This window comes from Cyprinus carpio, chromosome A23 (assembly GCF_018340385.1).
Source record: "Cyprinus carpio isolate SPL01 chromosome A23, ASM1834038v1, whole genome shotgun sequence".
Taxonomy (NCBI): domain Eukaryota; kingdom Metazoa; phylum Chordata; class Actinopteri; order Cypriniformes; family Cyprinidae; genus Cyprinus; species Cyprinus carpio.
The window spans coordinates 19,166,233-19,180,652 of NC_056594.1; the positions used below are offsets into that span (position 1 = coordinate 19,166,233).

Sequence of the window (14,420 nt, forward strand, 5' to 3'; positions counted from 1 at the left end):
GAAAGAAGAAGAGAAGAAGAAAGGGAAGAAGGAGAGGGGAGAGAGGAAGAGAGAGAGGAGTAAGGCGAGAGGAGAGGGTGAGGAGAGAGAGACGAAGAGAGAGAGAGAGAGGGAAAGATGTGGGGATGGGGGAGAGGGGGAGGAGGGTGTGTGTGGAGTTAGGGCATTCATGCATACGTGCGTTTGAACAGTACTGAATTCATAAATGAATTTACAACTACAACTTACCACTTTCACAATATATTTTAATTATATTCCTAAAACTACTTTAATATTTAAAATAAACAGACCTGAGTGTGTTTAGTTGCAATATAATTGTGCATCTCCAACCCTCTCCATTCTCAAAAGTGCCTCATTTGTCTTCATTTCAAATTTGTTTTAACAATTAAAATAAAATACTAAAAAGAAAAGAATTCATGAAAATGTAAAATTGAAATTAATAAAAAAATTAATCAAATAAAAAAATGTAAAAAATAAAAATAAAAAAAAAAAAAAAAAAAAAAAAAAAAAAAACAAAAAATTTAAGTTAAAAAAATAAATAATTTTAAAATAAATTATGAAAAACAAGGCAAATCCCGCACACTACCAATCTTTGCAAAAGGTATCAAAAAAAGTTTTATTAACAATGTTTCTGTTACGTAGGAGGCGTGACAACAGAGTTGAGGATCCACATGCAGCTTTTATTCACAAGAGTGGTCAAAACAGGCAGGGTCAAACACCAGTAAACAGGTTCAATCCATAGGGAGGCGACAAAAGAGTAATCCGATAAATTAAAACAGTCCAAACGGGTCAAAAACACAAGAAGAAGGAATGGCAAGGCAAGGAAAACAAGAACCTGGAGGGACTAGGAAACAGGGTACAGGCTAAACAATGAAAGAATCAGCAAGGGGTGCAAGTGTGGATGAGTGAAAAAACTTTATAGTGTCAATGATAGGAAACAGGTGTGGTGCAATAATGAGTTCCTAGGAAGGGGTTTATGGGGAAATGGAGTCCAGAGAGAAACCAAGGACAAAAAACCCTTATTCATGACAGAGTCCCCCCACTAAGAGCATGATTCCAGATATCCAATACAGAGAGTACAAGAAGAACTCACAAGTCCAGGTTGGAGTTGAATGAGGGAGGAACCAGAGGAGAGTGAAAAACAGGAGGCTTCAGGGGTCCGACTGACAGAAATGGAGCTGGTGGACGGGGGGGGCGAAGGGGAAGACAGAGAGCCGAAGAGACTGAGGGATCACCCAGACCGGGATCGGGAGGGCGCTGGTGGAGACGATGACTTCTGGCAATGAGGCTGGGTCGCGAAGGTCGGGGTTTCGTACGGAAGCGGTGGAGTGGAAAAAGTGGTGGAGCTGGAAGGGAGTTATGCCAGAGGTGGACCAGAGGCGGATCACAGAGGGAGAGAGGGAGCCCAACGGAAGCTGGAGGACGGAGGGTATGGAGGGCAAGCCGGAGGGAGGGGTAGTCTTGAAGAGAGGGCAGGTCGACGACATGACCAGGTGGAGCTGGAGGAACGAGGAAAGCCTGGCGGAAGCCGGTGGCCTGATGGGCCACAGAGGGGAGGGGGAGCTTTGGAGCCAAGGGGGGTGACACCAAAGGGTCCAGGGAGATGAACCGAAGTGGAGAAAAAGGTCTCGAAGATCCGGAGACGGAGATCTGGGATCCTCCAAATCCTGGTGGGGAGATGGAGGCTATCGAGGGCAGAATTCCTGGACAGTTCACGACCCTCAAAGGAGGGACCTGAGGGGGGACCGTGGGACAGGTAGAGGAGGAGGGAGAGGGAGGTTGGGTGATACAAAGCCAAGTGGCCTCCATAGCTGTGACTGGACAGGCAGAGAGTTCACATACGGCCTCTTCTGAGATGGCCTCCTTGGCCGAGACTGGACAGGCAGAGAGTTCACATACGGCCTCCTTGGCCGAGACTGGACAGGCAGAGAGTTCACATACGGCCTCCTTGGCTGGAACAGAACAGGCAGAGAGTTCACAGACGGCCTCCATAGCCGTGACAGGACAGGAAGAGAGTTCAATAATGACCTCCTTGGCCGGAACAGACAGTTCAAGGAGATTATCACTGGGCGCCACCACCGCGCAAGGAACTGAGGCAAGTGCCGCCATCTCGGAAGGTTCTGCAGCCTGCGCCGCCACCTCTGAAGAGACTTCAGTGGACACCATGGCCTCTAGGTGCACAGCAGCAGACACCACTACCACGGAAGGTTCTGCAGCATAAGCCGCCTCCTCTGATGATGTTGTAGCCGGTGCTGCCACCTCTAGCCAATCGGTGGTAGTGTGCACGGCGCAGATACACCATAAAGCAACCCCCATTCGGGAAGTGCTGCAGACAAGGGAATGAGTTCATGAGCAGGAGGACTAGAATGATTTGGTTTGTGGATACCAGTTGTGCATGCTGACACCAGTGGTGGATCCTCCACGATAGAAACCAGTCGGGAGTACAGACAAACTGACATTGGACTTCTGGTTGCAGCAGACAGGAAGTAACCAGACTTTGGATGATCAGATGTGGTGTGACGTGACTCTGGATGATCAGCTGTGATGTGACGAGGCTCCGGCAGATCAGTTGTGACGTGACGAGACCTAGGAAGATCAATGGTTACTTGACTCGACTCAGGAAGATCAAAGGTAACTTGACTTGACTCAGGAAGATCAGAGGTAACTTGACTTGACTCAGGGAGAGCAGCTGAGACTTGATGGGGTATTGTTGTGTCTGCCATTTTGTGAGCGTGCTCTAATGCGGCTGCCATTTCACGAGTGAGTGCGGTGTTGTGTTCCTCTTCCACGACACCCACAGTAAACAAAGAGCCAATAGAGAGTAAAGCAAAGTCCATAAAATCACTTAAAGACGAATGGGGACCCTCACGAATTAGTCGCGATTTGAGTGGCTGATTAATGCCATCGTAGAAAAAGTCTATCAGGACACAGTCTGGCAGATCAGAGAAATAAGTGAGGTCTAAGTACTCTTGTACATAGTCCTCGAGCGATCCCGTGCCCTTCTCAAGGGCAAAATAATAGGCTGCCATATCCATACATACCTTTTATTCACAAGAGTGGTCAAAACAGGCAGGGTCAAACACCAGCTGATTTTTCTGTTACGTAGGAGGCGTGACAACAGAGTTGAGGATCCAAATGCAGCTTTTATTCACAAGAGTGGTCAAAACAGGCAGGGTCAAACACCAGTAAACAGGTTCAATCCAGGGAGAGACAAAAGAGTAATCCGATAAACAGTCCAAGGTCAAAACACAAGAAGGCATGGCAAGGCAAGGAAACATGGAGACTAGGAACAGGGTCAGGCTAAACAATAATCAGCAATGTGCGTGTGGATGAGTGCAACCTTTATAGTGTCACTGATAGGAAACAGGTGTGGTGCAATAATGAGTTCCTAGGCAGGGGTTTATGGGGAATGGAGTCCAGAGAGAACCAAGACAAAACCCTTATCGTGACAGTTTCGGTCTCATGACCTTCATCAGGTATATTCAAAACGTTTTGGTCTTTTTCTCCTTCGCACCTATCTATTGCCGTCAGGTGTGCGGGGATTGAATTAAATTAAATTTAATTAAAATGCAAAAAATTTTATAATAAAAATGTAAACTTTAAATAATAATTAAAAATAAAAAACAATTAAAATAAAGCACTTATTCAAAATGAAATAAATCAAAATAATGTACATAAATTATTTTAAAACAAAAAACACAAAATAATTTTAAAATATAACAATTTTAATGTTGTTAGTAAGTTCTCCTGTAATGTTTATGTCTGTGGTCATTATAATTTGCTTCATAAAATTTGCTTCATAAAAACAATAAAATTGTGTGTGTGTGTGTGTGTGAAAGAGAGAGAGAGTGTGTGTGTGGGTGTGTGTGTGTGTGTATGGGTGTGTGTGTGTGTTGTGTGAGAGAGAAAGAGAGAGTGTGTGTGTGTGTGTGTGTGTGTGTGGGTGTGTGTGGGTGTGTGACTGTGAGATGTGTCGTGTGTGGTGTGTGTGTGTGTGTGGTGTGTGCGTAGAGGAGAAAGAAAGAGAGAGGGAAGAGTGTTGTATGTGGGTGTGTGTGGTGTGTGTATGTGTGTGGTGTGTGTGTGTGTGTGGGTGTGTGTGTGTGAGAGAGAGAGAGAGAGTGTGTGTGTGTGTGTGTGTGAGAGAGTGAATCAGAAGCTGATCAGACGTGATTCTCAGGGTTTCTTTACTCTGATCTGTAGAACGTCACTCAGAGCCGGACACTTTCTCAACGCCTGAGGAGATAAAATACATTTCATTCCAATCAGACACATATCCGATATTTCGATTTCATTGTTTATTGTTTTTAGATGAGATTCAGATGTGTGTGTGTGTAGCGGTGGTTGGTTTGACCTGTAGGTTGTTGATGATCTCCTCAAATAATCTCTTGGCTTCTTCATTGTCGGCATCTTCAAAGTAGTCAGAGATACTCAACTGAACCAGCACACACTTCAGACTCACACACGCACCTCTCACACACACACAGAAGAGCTGTGTTAGACGTGCATGAGCTCATCACTGGAGTTTTCGGTCAGTTTAGGTTTTACTCTTGAATAAAATAATCAACACACTAAATGACCATTCATTAAATCATAAAATTGTACAATGTAAATAAAAAAATACTGTAAAATTGAAAAATAAAATAATTAAAAAATAAAATGCAAAAAAATAAAACAAAAAAAAACAAATAAAAATAACAAAAATAAAAAACCAAAAAAAAAAACACAATAAAAAAAAACAACTAATATATAATCCAAAAAACTGAACATGTAAATAATTTTAATATAATAACAATTAAAATATAAAAATTTAGTTAAATAAATTAATAAAAATGAATACTTTTTATTTTAATTACAATATTTTAAAATAAAAACAATTAAAAAAAAAAAAATACAAAAATTAAAATCTGAAAAATTTAAATAATTTTAAAATAAAACCAATTAAAGTATATCAATACTAAAAAAATTAATAATTTATACAAAATTGTAAAATTTTAATTTTAGAAAATTTTAAAATATAACCAATTAAAGTATATCAAAACTAAAAAAAAAAAAAAACAAAAAAAAAAATTAAAGTATATCAATACTAAAAAAAATTAATAATTTATACAAAATTGTAAAATTTTAATTTTAGAATGAAAAACAAACAAAATAAATGGCTACTAAAAATATTCAAAAGATGAAAATGTAAAATGGAACTAAATCATTTAAAATAAAAACAATTAAAACATTTTCCAAAATAAATATTATGATAATGTACAAAATAAAAAAATAATTCTAAATTAAACAAACTAATTTATATAGTATAATATTATATAGACCTATATCGATATATTCTGATATATATATATATATATATATATAAATATGTATATTAATATTCCTATATTATATAATCTATATATCAAATATATATAATAATCAAACAAAATCATAAACAAATAATGATTTATGTAAACAAATAAAAAATTAAAATTAAATTATAAAAATGTAAAACTGTAATGAAAGTGCTTGAGATGAAGCGTGGTTAGTGTTTGTGTTAGTGCTCACTGCTGAAGTGCAGGAGGGCTCTGGCGGTGACGGGTGTGGAGATGAAGCTGAGCGTGTGCAGCAGCTGGAGACCGTCTCTGCAGATCTCCGCCGCTGCCTCCTGGTTCACTTCATTCATGTGATGCAGCTCCAGCTCACACAGATTCACACAGTTCCTCGCTGCAGAAACACACCAGGAACACTCAGGTCTCAACGCATTACAAGTAATGAGAGTTACGTAATCAGATCACTTTTTTCAAGTAAGGGCACGTTTTTTAAGAATAGAATTAGAATAGAGAATGCTAGAGTTAGAGGGTCAAATAAAGTTAATTAATCAATAACTTGAATTAAAATTATAATAATTAAATTTAAAGCACAGCCACCACAAAATCAGACTTTAGCGCTACTTTGAGATTGTTTTGAGGTTAAATACTGATTTAAAATCATAAGATAGTTTAATAAATTTGAAATCAAATCTTTGCATAGTTATGAGAGGAAACACTGGCATCCAACAATGCTTTGGCAAAAACAGTTCATCTGAAGAAACAAAGCATGTACATAAACCCAAATAGGAAATAATACGGTCATCAAATAATGCGTCCTAAACTCCTGAAATATTGGTGTCTCATATTTTAAAGCAGCCAGTAACAATTTGGGAAAGAAGTCAATCAAATCTTTGTGTGTGAGAAAATATTCAGATGTAACCCTCTTTGTAATCGTTAACATTTTCATAAGGAACTATAATTTAATTACACAATTACACACATTTATTTTGTATTTTATAATTTACTTTTCCTCCAGCCTGAGGCGTATTCATTTAACTTTTTGTTGTGGAAGGGCTTTTACATTTACTAAAAATAGAACTTTTTACAAGTAAGCCCAGCCCAGATTTGAAAAGTAATGCAAAAGTAACGTAACACATTACTTTCCGTAAAAAGTAACTAAGTAACGTAATTAGTTACTTTTTTAGGGAGTAACGCAATATTGTAATGCATTACTTTTAAAAGTAACTTTCCCCAGCACTGCTCACGCATCACCTGACCTGTCACTCACCCAGAGAGGCCAATCCCTGCGCGCCGCAGCTGGCCCCGCCCACCCCCGCACGGCACAGGTTCGGCCAACATCGGCCAATCGTCTGCAAGCAGCGGTTACTGAAGCGACCGGGCTGCAGGCTACACGAGAAAAAAGCGGTAATGTGATCAGCGCTGATGGATGCGCTAAAGAAAATAAACATAACCACCCTCACCACGGCTGTAGAGGAGCGATGCGCAGCGTCGTGATGTTCCTGCATCCCGCTCCCAGAGCCCAGATCACCTCCTGTCCCGCCGGATCCGACGCGCTCCTGAACACAACACAATCAGCTGTGTGAAGTTTACCATTCATAACAAACGGTAACATGTGACCCTGCAGCACAAAAGCAGTCATAAGCAGCACAGGTGTATTTGTAGAAATAGACAACAATACATTGTATGGGTCAAAATTATCAATTTTTTTTTGTGACAAAAATCATTAGGATATTAAGATCATGTTCATGAAGATATTTTGTAAGCTTCCTACTGTAAATATATCAAAACTTCATTATTGATTAGTAATATGCATTGCTAAGAACTTTAATTTTGAACAACTTTAAAGATGATTTTACTCAATATTTAGATTTTTTTGCTCCCTCTGATTCCAGGTTTTCAATAAGTTGTAATACTTCAGGGACAAATATTAGTTCCTCCTAACAAACCACACATCAATGGAGAGATTATTTATTGTCAGCTTTCAGATTATGTACAAATTTTTTCGGTCCACATACACAAACTTCAATTCCACATACATGACTCTGTCTATCTGTCTATTTTTCTATCAATCTGACAGATTTAAAGTTAAAAGAACAGATTAAAAAAAATGTAATTAAAGATTAAAAAACTGCATATGAAGAATGAATGAATGAATAAAAATATGACAGTGTATGGATAATATTAATTTATGAGAAGCAGTTTATGTCACCTGAATGTGAACTATATATATAAAATAAAAAATATGGCATATATAGAAAAGCATCTGCAATATTTTAATGATAATGTAATATCTAATATTAATTTATGAGAAGCAGTTTATGTCACCTGAATGTGAGCGACTGCAGCGCGCGACAGTGACAGCTGACCAGCCACAGAGATCTGTCCGTCAAAATGTTGGGACAATGAGAGACGCTCAGAGAGACGAGACTCCGCCCCGCTGCCTTTAGCACCGCCTCCAGCCCCGCCTCCAGCCCACCCCTCAACACAGAGAAACCAATACACTCTTCACTAAAACACACTGGCTACCATGCGAAAGAATATATATGTGAACAAATGACATTAAATATGAAAACTTATACTAAATATAAGTAAACATATATAAATATATATAAACACATATGTGTTTCACCTGGTGCTGCGCAAGTACTCGTCTTTGCTCTCCTTCTTGCCACGGGATCGAGGTTTGAGGTTGTGAAGAACGAGAGACTGAGTCTGAGAGCACCACTGAGACAGAGTCATCAGGAACTACACACACACACACACACACACACACACACACACACACACACACACACACACACACACACACACACACACACACACAGGAGGTTAGGATGGCCTTTGCTCTACAGTGACCTCTAGAGATGGTCAGTTTTATTAGCTGGGGAAGCCATTTTGGCAAGGGTTTGTGGCCTGCATGTGGAAATAATGAATGGAAATAAGCTTCTGAAGAGGTAAGTGAACTGAGTTTCTGTCTTCTGTTGATGTTTGCTGATTTGGATGCTTTGCTGGTTTTGCTTGGATGGATGAAGCGTTTGTGGATTCAAGTTGTGCAAATGAATGTAATTTCATAAAACACTTTTTACAAAACCCAACACACAATTCTCTATGTAACACACAAAAATCTAACAGGAATTAATATTATGGCGATGGTGTTTGCAAACGTTTCCTTTTGAGATGTGTTTGTGATATTTTGAATGCAGTGCTTCATTTTGCAAGAGATGAGAGGTGTTTTATGTGCAATTCTTGGATTGTAAAACTGTAATATTATGGATTTAATCTTCATTTTTATATTTCTTTCACTCAAATGTTTTCACTGTCACTTTTAATCAATTTAATGCAAACATATTAATTACAAAAATAAAAAAAAAAAAAAAAAAAATGTATGTGTGTGTTTTCTTTAAGAAAGTATTGTTAGTTCTGTTAGGATAAAATAGCATTAGATGTCCTTACTGATATTGGGAAACAAACGTGTGTTATGTGTGTGTGTGTTTTCTTGCCTTTGATGACACTCGTGTGTTTTCCAGTGTTACTCTGATCCAAACAGCAGGATGACGTGCGACACTGCACCAGTCCTTACACACCTGAGAGAGAGACACACACTTAAACACTGAAGCACACATTACACACATCATATATCTAACACACACACACACCTCAGCGGCGGTGAGCAGCGAGCGCGTGTCCAGATAAGTGAACACACAGAAGAGCGCCGCTTTGAGCCTCAGACGCTCCGAACACACGGCCGATTCACTGGATCTGTTCCCACGCCAGTGCAGATCCAGACCTGATCACAACAACAACAGATATCACACACTTCACACCCTAGCAACCACATAGCAACAGCACGCAATCACGGCAGAGAGTTTTGTACAGGCAAAATCTACTATGTTTACTTTAAAAATCTATTCAAATAATTAATAATCACTACAATCAGTTCTTCTTTTCAATGTGTCTTCATGTGTGAATCAGGATAATTATATATATATATAATATATATATATATACATATATATATATATATATATATATATATATATATAAACATTTTCTTTACTTGAAATACTGTAACATATGTTAACTGGAAATATATTAAAAAAATTGCTCAATTTCATTTCGTTTAACCCATTAACTGTCACTCACATTTTTGAACATAAACATTAAAGTGCACTATCCAGACTTACATTTTTATAATTGATGAATGAAAACATTTTGTAACATGATTTTGATGTACCATTTCCAAGGTAATGCACTGTCTGATTTTAAAATGGGTTTCAAAGGATGAATTTTGACATTTTAAGTTTTCAGTTGATATATAACTTCTGATGATTTCTAAAGCGTGATAGAGAAAAAGGCAACTAAGAAGACTTTCTGTGACAAAGGTCAGAACTCCTGTTATGATGTAGATTTTTCAGGTGTGTGTGTGTGTGTGTGTGTGTGTGTGTTACCTGTGCACCTGTGCTACTTCATGTACTCCATCCTGTTTTTTGTCTGTCGTCCTGTGAGTCTGCAGTGTAAAGTGACCAGTTGTCTGAATCGGCGTCAGTGTGTGTGTGTTGGATCATCCAGGGTGATTCGGAGCCGCTGTCGGGCCCCTCAACGGCTCCACACAGCACATGCTGATACTGCCGTCCGTCCCAGTGACCCTCACAGCCGCCCGAACCCACCGACACCGTGCGGGGCCTCCGCTCGAACCTGAGACACGCCAGTCACATCACATCATTACTGCAGCCATCACAAGACAATCACAGTCATTTATACCTCCTAGTAGCTTCTCCTAAGCAGCAATGTAATGTACCTGTAGTACTGAGTGGCTCTGTAATCAGACACATGCGAAGATCTCCTGCTCATCCCAGACACGCTGTAACTCCTCTGTCAAACACACAAATACATTCACTGCTGATATGAGAAATATACGTGGTCACTCTATATCTCCAATAGTGTCTCGGTAAGATGAGATGGAAATGATCCAAACATATAATGCAGTGATTGAGAGATGAAGAAATAAAGGCTCCTCAGAAGATGTGAGATGTTCTGGAGGCTTGTGAATGAAGATTTCCTCCGCTGAGGAAACAGTGAAAGTAAAGCTTCTGGAAACAAACACTCCTCAAAAGATCCTGATGATCAGATTTGAGACTCTAAAACATGATTGATGGAGAATCAAGTAAAGCTGAGCTGCTTCAGTCCAGTAAGAGTTCATCTCTGTACCTGGTAGCCGGATGCTCTGCTTCCTGCCAGGTATCTGTGAGGGGAAGTGACGTCATCGTGGAGGTTCTGCAGCTGCGTCTCGGCTCTCTCGGCTCTCTCCAGCAGGTCCTCGATGAAGCGTTGCAGACGGATCTTTGCACTGGCTTCCTGGAGCGCCGTGTCTCGCACAAACCTGTCCAGCTCACACACTTCCCTAAACACAGAATCCAAAATTAAAGTTTCTATATAGATCAAAATCAATACTGAAAATGAAGTTGTGGCAATTCAGTTTGGGTGTTCAATATTACATCCCAGCTAACAGGGAATGTTATCAGAACGTTCTGGGAAGGTTCTCTCAAAGTTATGAACAAACATTCCTCCTGTAACGTTAATAGAACATTCATTCAAAGTTGGGCTTTAATCTGGTCTTTAATATCAAAACATTATTTATACGTTATCATTAATGGAACTTTTTTCCCTGAAACATTTTAGTTGGATGTTCATCTAACGTTTTTAAAGCAAACCATGGAACATGTTTCGACTGAACAGGACCCCCGGGATGTGATTTGATAATTTTTCCCAGAACATGGCTGGGCTAGGTTTGGCCATCATTGGGGTATTTTAGAGTAGCAACTGGGCTGGTTTTGTTACACAAACCCTGGCAACCCTGTTTTAAGGTACCTACAGATTCCCACCCCTAGCTGACATGTTTAACTGTAGTAGTTGTGTGCATTTCATAGACACTGACATGTTTAAAACACGCCATCAGAAAAGTTAATTAAGCATTTCGGCAAAATAAATTCGACAAATTTATTTAGTTGCCGGAATTTCAGTGCATCTCTAATATAAACATACACTCACTGTTGTTTGCGCTGCAGTTGTTCGTCTCTCTCTCTCAGTTCATATCTGAGGCTGGCCAGCATCTCCACGGAAATGTCCACCTGCCGCTCCAGTTCAGCCGCCCGCTCCTCCGCCTGCTGCTTCTCTCTGTGCATGCGCTCACTCTCTCTCCTGGCCCGCCTCACCTCCGTGCTCCTCCGCTTCACCTCGTCCTGCAGTGCTTCCAGTTTGAGCGACACGCGCTCCTGCACCTCCAGTGCCAGCTGCTGAAGCCGGGCCTCCAGTGCCAGCCTGCCCAGCCACGGCACTCCCAGCTGGGCCACGGTGTGTCCGGTGTCTGCCTCTGCTTCTGCAGCTCTGGAGCTCACGGCGACCGCCAGCACTGGAGACCGAGATGATGGCGAGTCTCTCTGGATGAGGATCTTTCGGAGTGGACGAGCCAAGCTCAGGGCATCCAGGAGCTCCAGCCGCAGGGGGCGGTCGATTTCATTCTCTCGCTGGGTGTAAAGGGACATCAGTCCGCCCTCAGAGCTCCGGCGAGTGGTCAGACAGAGTTTTTGGCAGGAGCGGACGCTGGAAAGGTGTTCCCCAAACCCACACGCCTCTCCACAGGTCGGGCAGTGTAACGGCAGCTCTGTGCTGGTCGACATTCTGCAACGACGCACTCACACGCTCGAAAAACAACTCCTGAGTCGCATGGTGAGATCATTCAGAGTTCAGGAGCGTTTCAGTTACTTTACGAGCGTTTCAAGAACGTTTCAGGAACTTTGGGAGCACTTCAGGAATGTTTTATTAAATTAAGAATCTAAAATCATTTTTGAGAACGTTTTAGGAACTTTAGAAGCACATTAATGAATTATTAAATAAATTAACAATTCATTAAAGTAACAATTAAAATAACTACAATATCCATGAATGTTTCAGTAACTTTACGAGCATTTGAAGGATGTTTCAGGAACTTTATGAGCATTTCAAGAACATTAGAATGTTTCAGGAATTTTAGGAGCATTTCAACAATGTTTCAGGAACTTTAGGAGAGTTTCAACAATGTTTCAGGAACTTTAGGGGAGTTTCAAGAAAGTGTGAGTAACTTTACGAGCATTTCAAGAACATTAGAATGTTTCAGAAACTTTAGGAGCGTTTCAACAATGTTTCAGGAACTTTAGGAGTGTTTCAACAATGTTTCAGGAACTTTAGGAGCGTTTTCAACAATGTTTCAGGAACTTTGGGAGCGTTTTCAACAAGGTTTCAGGAACTTGGGAGAGGCGTTTCAACAATGTTTCAGGAACTATAATATCATTTCAGGAATGTTTCAGGAACTTTAGGAGTGTTTCAACAATGTTTCAGGAACTTTGGGAGAGTTTCAAGAAAGTGTCAGTAACTACGAGCATTTCAACAATGTTTCAGGAACTTTAGGAGCATTTCAGGAATGTTTCAGGAACTTTAGGAGTGTTTCAAGAATGTTTCAGAAACTTCAGGAGCATTTCAAAAACGTTTCAGGAACTTGAGGAGCATTTCAAGAAAGTTTCAGGAATGTTTCAGTAACTTTAGGAGCATTACAAGAATGTTTCCGGAACTTTAGGTGCATTTCAAGAACATATCAGGAACGTTTCAGTAAACTAAGGAGTGTTTCATGGAATTTTCAGTAACGTTTCAGTAACTTTAGGAGCGTTTTGAGAATATATCAGGAACGTTAGGAGTGTTTCAGGAATGTTTCAGTAACTAGCAGCATTTAAGTAACATTATAGCATTGTTAAGGTATTTCAGTATCTTCTGGATGTTTCAAAGGTTTTTCAGTAATGTTAGAAGCATTTTAGGGGTGTTTCAGATGCATTTCAGTATCTTCTGGGTGTTTCAAAGGTATTTTAGTAACTTTAGGAGTATTTTGGGGACATTTCAGTATCTTTTGGTGTGTTTCAAGAGCCTTTTAGTAACTTCAGAAGCGTTTTGGGTGCTTCACTATCTTCTGGAGCATTTCAATGGTGTTTCAGGAAACTTTAAGAGAATTTAGGGGCAATTCAGTCACTTTAGGAGATTTTTTTAGGGCATTTCAAAAGTGTTTCAGTATCTTCTGCAGTCTTTCAAGGGCATTTCAGTAACTTTTATGAGTGTTTAAGGGTTATTTCAGTATCTTTCGGGCGTTTCAGTAACTTAAGGACCGCTTTAGGGCTGTTTCAGAAGTGTCTTGGTGTATTTCAAGGTATTTTCAGTTACTTTTTTAATGGCATTTCAGAAGTGTTTCGGCCCCTTCGGTAACTTTGGAGCATTATAGGGGCAATTCAGTGTCTTCTGTGGTGCTTTTAGGAGCTTTTCAGTCCAAAACAGGCTCATGCACAATTGCACCTGCAAAATAAAAATGGAACAAAAGGAATCATTTTAGTAATATTCAAACAATTATGAGTATACAAGTTTCCATGACAACACAATTTGTTGTATTTTAAAGTGCTTTTAAATTGTCTAAATCTAAAGGTGAGTATCATTTCTGTGTCCTCCCCCCATCATCTATTGGTGGTTTTAATATATTAACACATTATGTTAACATATTTTAATGCATCAAGCCAAACTTCATTTATTAATCTGCTGTTGTTTCGTATGTATGTTCTCATAGGAAGTGATGTAATAGAGGGAAACTGTGCACTGATATAGAATCTCTGTGCTTTCAGTTGTGTGTGTGTGTGTGTGTGTGTGTGTGTGTGTGTGTGGTGTGTGTGTGTGTGTGTGTGCGTGTGTGTAAGTGTGCACTGATATAGAATCTCTGTGCTTTCAGTTGAAACTTCTGTCATCATCTACCCACAATCGGAACAAAATGCCGCAGCTGCTCTTCCATAAAATTATATCACACACAGAACACCTATAACAATACACATAAAACAAAAAACAATCTTCATTCTAAATTTGAAGCACTATATGCTGAGCAAAAAATGTACCACTAGACTCATCCATCTCATCTTACACTTACACAGTATGGTGCATCTCAATAAATTAGAATGTCGTGGAAAAGTTCAGTAATTCAACTCAAATTGTGAAACTTGTGTATTAAATAAATTCAGTGCACACAGACTGAAGTAGTTTAAGTCT

The 14,420-nt window shown here is 39.7% G+C and overlaps 1 protein-coding gene across 1 annotated transcript; it reads right to left on the reverse strand.

Moving 5' to 3' along the window:
* Nucleotides 1–4,111: 4,111 nt before the first annotated feature.
* si:ch73-290k24.5 (F-box only protein 41) lies at nucleotides 4,112–12,128 on the reverse strand. Its single transcript, XM_042713588.1, is given in 13 exon segments — nucleotides 4,112–4,236; nucleotides 4,355–4,470; nucleotides 5,551–5,709; nucleotides 6,583–6,701; nucleotides 6,776–6,871; nucleotides 7,641–7,793; nucleotides 7,945–8,060; nucleotides 8,816–8,899; nucleotides 8,972–9,102; nucleotides 9,772–10,010; nucleotides 10,114–10,187; nucleotides 10,524–10,716; nucleotides 11,364–12,128. Coding segments are annotated over 13 exon segments (2,169 nt in total). The 5' UTR covers nucleotides 11,993–12,128; the 3' UTR covers nucleotides 4,112–4,176.
* Between the last annotated feature and the right edge of the window lie 2,292 nt (nucleotides 12,129–14,420).